Source organism: Acanthisitta chloris, unplaced genomic scaffold (genome assembly GCF_000695815.1).
Source record: "Acanthisitta chloris isolate BGI_N310 unplaced genomic scaffold, ASM69581v1 scaffold20893, whole genome shotgun sequence".
Taxonomy (NCBI): domain Eukaryota; kingdom Metazoa; phylum Chordata; class Aves; order Passeriformes; family Acanthisittidae; genus Acanthisitta; species Acanthisitta chloris.
Genome location: NW_008665651.1, coordinates 3,546 through 11,497, shown reverse-complemented (window position 1 = coordinate 11,497; position 7,952 = coordinate 3,546). Strand labels below are relative to the sequence as shown.

General features: G+C 55.4%; 1 protein-coding gene across 1 annotated transcript in view; it reads left to right on the top strand.

The window, feature by feature from the left end:
• MYO1F (myosin IF) overlaps positions 1-7,952 on the top strand; it is a 10,969-nt gene that overhangs the window by 1,658 nt on the left and 1,359 nt on the right. The window contains exons 2-23 of the mRNA XM_009071842.1: positions 44-133; positions 550-644; positions 1,220-1,307; positions 1,504-1,593; positions 2,108-2,239; positions 2,311-2,445; positions 2,518-2,650; positions 3,019-3,215; positions 3,326-3,406; positions 3,617-3,703; positions 3,853-3,939; positions 4,332-4,499; positions 4,582-4,667; positions 4,862-4,943; positions 5,048-5,154; positions 5,444-5,542; positions 5,839-5,983; positions 6,119-6,233; positions 6,865-7,034; positions 7,165-7,310; positions 7,621-7,767; positions 7,847-7,947. Coding sequence (XP_009070090.1) covers positions 44-133; positions 550-644; positions 1,220-1,307; positions 1,504-1,593; positions 2,108-2,239; positions 2,311-2,445; positions 2,518-2,650; positions 3,019-3,215; positions 3,326-3,406; positions 3,617-3,703; positions 3,853-3,939; positions 4,332-4,499; positions 4,582-4,667; positions 4,862-4,943; positions 5,048-5,154; positions 5,444-5,542; positions 5,839-5,983; positions 6,119-6,233; positions 6,865-7,034; positions 7,165-7,310; positions 7,621-7,767; positions 7,847-7,947 — 2,581 coding nt within the window. The remainder of the gene's footprint in view (positions 1-43; positions 134-549; positions 645-1,219; positions 1,308-1,503; positions 1,594-2,107; positions 2,240-2,310; positions 2,446-2,517; positions 2,651-3,018; positions 3,216-3,325; positions 3,407-3,616; positions 3,704-3,852; positions 3,940-4,331; positions 4,500-4,581; positions 4,668-4,861; positions 4,944-5,047; positions 5,155-5,443; positions 5,543-5,838; positions 5,984-6,118; positions 6,234-6,864; positions 7,035-7,164; positions 7,311-7,620; positions 7,768-7,846; positions 7,948-7,952) is intronic.

Sequence of the window (7,952 nt, the reverse complement as noted above, 5' to 3'; positions counted from 1 at the left end):
GGGGACATGGGAAAGGACACACAGACCTTAACCTGCCACCCAGACCTACATTGGGCCAGTGCTCATCTCTGTCAACCCCTTCAAGCAGATGCCATACTTCACCGACCGGGAGATCGAGCTGTACCAGGGAGCGGTGAGACCTCTTTGGGTTTAATTTGGTACAAAACCCCCAGGGGTGTCCCCTGAGGGTCTCTGTCCTCCCCAGCCCTTTGGCTGCTGCTGGGGTTAGTGTTCTCAACCACATCGATGGAGAGTCAGTAATGAGATTCAGCAGCAAATCCACATTCCTGGAAAATTCAGCTCATAAATACACCCCAAAGCAATCCAAACATGGTAAAATCCAGCACAAGTGACTGGCTCTGCCCTGATGTGCTTCCCAAGGAGGAGGGAAGAGGCAAGAAACATCAGACATGCTGCTGATGAGCTCGTGCTCGTGGGAAGAGGCTAATTCCCACGTGGGCAGAGTTAAGGGGATTTGGGGAAGGGGCTCAGGATGGGAAGCTGGTGGCTTCTCTGTGCTCAGCACCACTGTCCTTGTCCCCTGTTTAGGCTCAGTATGAAAATCCTCCCCATATCTACGCCCTGAGTGACAACATGTACCGCAACATGCTGATTGATGGGGAGAACCAGTGTGTCATCATCAGGTATGGGAGATACATGGGGTGCAGCCAGGGACCCCACGTCACTGCTCCAGGACTGGCTGTCCCCATCACCCCTTCTCCCCACACCTGGGGGCAGCCCAGATAAACACAGCAGCCAGGCAGTGGCAAGAGGTGGCTGAGAGTGATGGAAGGACCCCAATGTCCTGAGGCACAAGGACCACCAGCCAGATCTGTGACCACTGTGACCAGGTGGTCCCCAGCAGGGACAGAGCCTTGTGCAATGCACCTTTCCGGCAGAGTGTTGCAAGGGAAATGGTCAGGATGTGGGGCAAGGCTGGAGACTTCCTCTTGAGGCTCCCAAGTCTCCCTCCTCCCCTCCAAAATCCAGCCACAAGAAATCCAACATCTCATCCTCAAGCAGCTCCTCTCCAAGCCATTCTCTGGTCTTGCTTAAATCCCAGAGCACCTGGGCAGCCCCTTCCCCATGGGAATGGCCACAGCCCCCAAAACTTGCTGTCACCCTCCAGCCTTGCTCCAGCATCCCACCCTGAAGCCCCCCAGTATGGATGACTCTGGTGGGATCATTTCACATCTCCTCTGCTTTGATATTTGCACAGTGGTGAAAGTGGGGCTGGGAAAACAGTGGCAGCGAAATACATCATGGGCTACATCTCCAAAGTGTCCGGGGGTGGGGAGAAAGTTCAGGTAGGTCTGTTGTCTCCCCTATCATCTATCACTTCACCTCTCAACTGCACCCCACCACCCCACCCCCCTGCTCCCCCAGCTGATGGTGGCACATGGAGCAGTTGCTCCAGGGCTGAGGACACGTAAATCCCCAGGTGTGTCCCCAGCCCCAAGGCAGTGGTCTCTCTGCTCAGCCATCTCCCTCCTCTGCCCCCAGCATGTGAAGGACATTATCCTGCAGTCCAACCCACTCCTGGAAGCCTTTGGGAATGCCAAAACTGTTCGGAACAACAACTCCAGCCGCTTTGTAAGTTGCTGGGGCAGGTACAGGGGGTCAGAGCCCCAGTCAGGATCACACAATCACAGAACTATTTAGGTCAGGAAAGACCTTTAAGATCATCAAGTCCAACCATTAACTCAACACTATCAAGGCCACCACAAAACCATGTCCTCACATGCCCCATTCACACCCTCCATGGATGGTGACTTCACCACTGCCCTGGGCAGCCTGGGCCTGGGCCTGACAGCTCCTTTCTGGGAAGGAATTTTTACCAATGTCCAAATTAAACCTCTCCTGTGCCAAATGAGGCCATTTCCTTTTATCCTGTTGCTTATTACCTAGGAGAAGAGCCTAACTCCCACCTGGCTTCTACCTCCTTCCAGGCAGAGGCTTCCACATAAACCATCAGTCAGAAGTGGCACACACATCCCAGCAATGCTCCTCACGTGCTGGGAGAAGGGGGAGAGCAGCCAGGGCTGGAGGGAGAAAGGAATCCTGTCAGCCAGGGCTGTGGCTCTGAGCAGAATCTATGCTGGAACAGGGAAAGTACTTCGAGATCCAGTTCAGCCGGGGAGGAGAACCTGATGGGGGCAAGATCTCCAACTTCCTGCTGGAGAAGTCAAGGGTTGTGAACCAGAACGAGTGCGAGAGGAATTTCCACATCTACTATCAGGTATGGGGGTGGCCTGGAGCCACCAGGCTGTGACAGGGACCAGGTAAACTCAGCTCCCCATTCCCTCCCAGCTCATCGAAGGGGCATCCCAAGAGCAGCGGCAGAACTTGGGCATCATGAGCCCAGATTATTATTACTACCTGAACCAGACGGGCACATACCAGGTGGAGGGCACAGATGATCGCAGTGACTTCCATGAGACTATGGTGAGTGCCTGGGAGGGGAATCCTCAAAGCCACTGTGTCCAGACAGAAGCTGATGGGGTCCCTGCCCCCTAGAATGCCATGCAGGTCATTGGCATCCGCGGTGAGGACCAGCAGCTGGTGTTGCAGATCGTGGCTGGGATCCTCCACCTGGGAAACATCAGCTTTCGGGAGGAAGGCAACTATGCTCAGGTGGAAAATGTTGACTGTGAGTAGCCAAGTAGCTCCAGGGGGGCAGGTGGGGATGGTCACAGAGACCCTTGGCAGTGAGTGGCAAACTCTCTGTGTGTCACAAATCACCTGTCAGAAGGGAGAGGCAGCATCAGTACCTTCTCTGTGTTAGACATGAGGAAACTGAGGCAGCAAACAAATGACTCAACCAGTGCTTAATTAGCAAGGGGATGGATGCCTGGAGTCTCTTGCTGTGATTTAGCAGAGGGAGGGCCCAGCCCATGTCCCCAGTCATTGCCTTGCTGCTGTCCTTCACACTTAAATGGGGTTGGGGGTTACAGCTGTGGCTGAGGGTGCTGTGCTGGGGGCAGACAGGCAGCCCTGACCACCCCCAACTCTGCCCAGCCTTGGCCTTCCCTGCCTACCTGCTGGGGGTGGACCAGAATCGCCTCAACGAGAAGATCACCAGCAGGAAAATGGACAGCAAGTGGGGTGGCCGCTCCGAGTCCATCACTGTCACCCTCAACGTAGACCAGGCAGCTTACACCCGGGATGCTCTGGCCAAGGGGCTCTACACACGTGTCTTCGACTTTCTCGTGGAGGTGTGTGGTTCTTGGCTGGGCCAAGAGGAGATGGTCACCATCTGCTCCAGAGTACAGCTGGTCCCACCACCCTCTGCCTTGGTGGTGGCTCATTCCCTCTCTCCCTGCAGTCTATCAACCGGGCTATGCAGAAGCCATATGAGGAGTACAGCATTGGGGTGCTGGACATCTATGGCTTCGAAATATTCCAGGTAGGTGTTGCTTTGCTGGGGGATGAATGGCCTTCCTACTCCCACAGCAAGGAGAGAGGCTGGATCTGGGGGCTGTCAGGAGGGAATGGCCCCAAGAAGGGTCCCTGGAGCAGCACCCAAAAGCTCTGCTGGTTGGTGTTCCCACAAAGAGTGAGAGGGGCAAAAGACAATTCAGCCCCATTTTCTCTTCCCTCTATTGTCCTTTTGCAGAAAAATGGCTTTGAGCAATTCTGCATTAACTTTGTGAACGAGAAGCTGCAGCAGATCTTCATAGAGCTGACCCTGAAGGCAGAGCAGGTACAGAAGGCCAGGCTAGGGGGCTGAGGGGCTGTGCCAGCATCCCAATTTCTGTTCTCCCACCTCCTCCCTGGCACAGCTGGACCAGGGGGTCTGCAGGATATCCCAGAGGCTCAAAATCCCACCCAGCTGTCCCTGTGCTTCCCCAGGAGGAATATGTGCAGGAGGGCATCAAGTGGACCCAGATCCAGTACTTCAACAACAAGGTGGTGTGTGACCTGATAGAGAACAAGCTGGTGAGTGGGGTCCACTGTGCTGAGGGAGGTTTTCTCAGGGAGCAAAGGCACCCAGGGTGGGGGTGCTAGGTGGGCTGGGTGTTGTCAAGGACAGGTGACAGAAGCGGGTCCTGATAGGCAGCAGAGAATGATAGAATGGTTTAGGTTGGAAGGGACCTTAAAGATGTTCCCATTCCAGCCTGTCACCATGGGCAGAGACACCTTTCACTAGGCCAGGCTGCTCCAAGTCCATCCAACCTGACCCTGAACACTTCCAGTACCCATGGGAGAGCAGCAGCTCTGCATCCTTAACCTAAGCTGCAGTTCAGCATGAAGCAGCTTTGACAGGCAGAGCCAGTTGCAGGATTGTGCCCTGCCACAGCCCCTGGACACCCATGTTTTCCCTCTCCCAGAACCCTCCTGGGATCATGAGTGTCCTGGATGATGTCTGTGCCACCATGCATGCCACGGGCGAGGGTGCAGACCAGACCCTGCTGCAGAAGCTGCAGGCAGCTGTGGGTACCCACAAGCACTTCAACAGCTGGAGCTCAGGCTTTGTCATCCACCACTATGCAGGCAAGGTAGAGCACCCCAAACCCCACTCCCTGCACCCCACAGCCCTGGTCACTGTGGCATGGGGCTGAGGTCTCCTTTGGTCTCCAGGTCTCCTATGATGTGAGTGGTTTCTGCGAGCGAAACCGGGACGTGCTCTTCACTGACCTGATCGAGCTCATGCAGAGCAGTGAATAGTGAGTTCTAGCAGCACTGGGGGCAGCCCAAAAGGACTGGGGCAGAGGGTGGCATCCCATCCCTGTGATGAATTCAGTCACAGTACAGGATTTCCCAGCAGCAGTAAGTGGAGCTGGATCTGGTCCCAGCTCAGCCTGCACTGAGCCTGGGGAGCCTGGCAGCTCTCACCTGGGAACTGTCACCTCCCTTTCAGTGGTTTCATCCGGATGCTTTTCCCAGAAAAACTTGATTCTGACAAAAAGGGACGACCGACCACTGCAGGCTCCAAAATCAAGGTACACCCCATAGGCTACAGAACAGTAGCTACCTCTGAGGTAGTAGCAGGGTGATGGGCTCCCACCAACACCTTTAATGCTACAGAGGTCACTCCTTACAACAGAAACAGGCTAACGACCTGGTGAACACGCTAATGAAGTGCACACCACACTACATCCGCTGCATCAAGCCCAACGAGACCAAAAAACCCCGGGACTGGGAGGAGAGCAGGTAACAGGGAGCCCACAGACCCCAGGGAATGGGGTCTGGCCATGGACAGACTTTCTTCAAAACACTGCACCCAGGGCCTGGTCCCTCTGAGCTGCCCACAGGCCCAGGGGAGCACAAGGAGCATGTGGGGACACGGCATCCCCTTTACGTGCATCACCCAGAGGCTCCATCTGAACCCCAGGAAGTTTTCACAGGGACATCCCTGTGCAATCAGGGACCAAAGGGCCCCAGCAAGTTCCCCACCATGATCTGCCATCCCACACTCAGCATGTCTCTCCCCATTCCACAGGGTGAAGCACCAGGTTGAGTACCTGGGGCTGAAGGAGAACATCCGTGTGCGCCGGGCAGGATTCGCCTACCGCCGCCTCTTCCACAAATTCCTGCAACGGTGAGTGACTGGTGGGATGAGGGATGGCAGATCCTGCAGCCCAGCCACGACTCATAGCTTCTCATAAGGAAGAAATTATTCCCTGTGAGGCTGCTGAGGCACTGCACAGATTGCCCAGAGAAGCTGTGGCTGCTCCATCCCTTAAAGTGGTCAATACCAAGTTGGGCAGGGCTTGGAGCAACCTGGGCTAGTGGAATTTGCCCTGCCAATGGCAGGGGGGGAAACGAGATGATTTTCAAGGTCCCTTCCAACACAAACCATTCCATGGTTCTATGATTCAGTCTCTCTCCCCACAGCTATGCCATCCTCACCCCCGAGACGTGGCCATCCTGGCGTGGGGACGAGCGCCAAGGGGTGCAGCACTTGCTGCGCTCTGTCAACATGGACCCAGACCAGTACCAGATGGGTCGGAGCAAAGTGTTCGTCAAGAACCCTGAATCGGTGGGTGGCCCTGCCCCATGCCCTGCACCCCAGGGGGACACTGCACGTGGCTGAGCATTGCTTTGGGCAGTGCAGGGGAGGGTTTGGGGTGGCCTGGCCTGGCCAGCCATACTCAGCACCCCATGTCCCTCCCAGCTCTTCCTTCTCGAAGAGATGCGGGAGAGGAAGTTCGACGGCTTTGCCCGGGTGATCCAGAAGGCTTGGCGCCGGCACATCGCCATCCGGAAGTACGAACAGATGCGAGAGGAGGGTAAGGACAGGGACATCAGCACCCCAGCACCCCTTTTAGGGTGCCCTTCACTTGGACAGCCCAGCTGCCAAAGCTGCAGGAGAGTGTCTGCCTGGCTCCTAATTGTGGCATTAATGAGGAGAGGGTATGACTGGACCATGAGATGTCCAGAGTCTTTTCCCACATTTTAAAAGAGGGCACAGATTTCTCAGTCCTATTGCCAGCCCTTGGAGGGACCATAGGTCAGAAACACATCCTCATGCTGTCTTGCTCTGCATTTCATTTTCTGCACAGGGGTGGAGAGGAGTAGCTGGAAATCAGTGTTGGCAGAGGGATAGGAAAGACCAGTGGTCCCTGCCTAACCCTGTCAGGGTTTTTTTCCTCAGCCTCCCAAGTGTGCAATGAAAAATCAAGGAGGAAAAGGTCCATCCCTCCTTCCCACAGGACAAGAATTTTTCTGAGGCATGCAATGGGTTTTGTAGCCAGACAAGCTCAATCAGCTGAGATTCCTCCCATGGCATGAAACAAGTCCCACTTCTTGCTGCCATTGATCCATATGACAAGTCTCACAACTGGTTTGGGATGGTAGGTGCTGGCTGAGCCACCAGCACAGAGCCCTCTCCAACCAGCATCACTTCACGGTCCCTCACAGCTGCCAACATCCTCTACAACTTCAAAGAGAGGAGGAGGAACAGCATCAACAGGAACTTCGTGGGGGATTACCTGGGCATGGAGGATCGGCCTGAGCTGCGCCAGTTCCTGGCCAAGAGGGAACGAATAGACTTTGCCGACTCCATCACGAAATATGACCGAAGGTTCAAGGTACATGGACTCACCTGGGGCTTGGGACCAGCCAAGCTGTGGCTCCTTGTGGCTGCTCTTAGGTGGGATGTGTGTGAGGCTTGTACCCTCCAGCAAACATCCCTCACCCTGAGCTCCTGCCCTTTGCCAGCCCATCAAGAGGGATTTCATCCTCACCCCCAAGTATTTCTACCTGATCGGGCGGGAGAAGGTGAAGAAGGGGCCTGAGAAGGGGCAGATCAAGGAGGTGCTCAAGAAGAAGGTTGAGCTCCAGGCAGTGAGTGGTGTCTCACTGAGGTATGTTCCTTAACACAGGCTTTGCATGAATGGTCCATGCCATCAGGCATCACCCATCACTTTCATCAACCTCTCTGTGCCCAGTGCTTCCCAGCCCCTCATCCATGGAAGCATCAAGCCTGGGGAGGAGGCTCCACTCAGGGTGCTTTGCAGATGGGGCTTTGGAGGTCGGGGAGTTTTCCAGCTGTATCAACCTCCAAATTTCCTCAGGGTGGACCCAAGCCATGCAGGGTGATCAGCTCCCTCCCAGGGCCAGCTGGCACCAGCCTTGCCCCTCACTGATGTCCCTATGCTGGGATTTCTCCTCTAGCACCAGGCAGGATGACTTCTTCATCCTTCATGAGAATGATGCCGACAATTTCTTGGAGTCCATCTTCAAGACGGAGCTGATCAGCCTGCTATGCAAACGCTTTGAGGAGCTCACCCGCTCCAGGCTGCCCCTCTCCTTCAAGGACACGTAAGAATGGAGTCTGGGAGAGGTGACAAAGCAGGACAGGGTCCTGTCACCGTGGCCTCACGTCTTCTCTCTCTGCTAGACTACAGTTTCGCGTGAAGAAGGAGGGTTGGGGCGGTGGTGGCACACGCAACGTCGCCTTCATCAGAGGACACGGCGACGTGGCCACCCTCAAAGCTGGAGGCAAA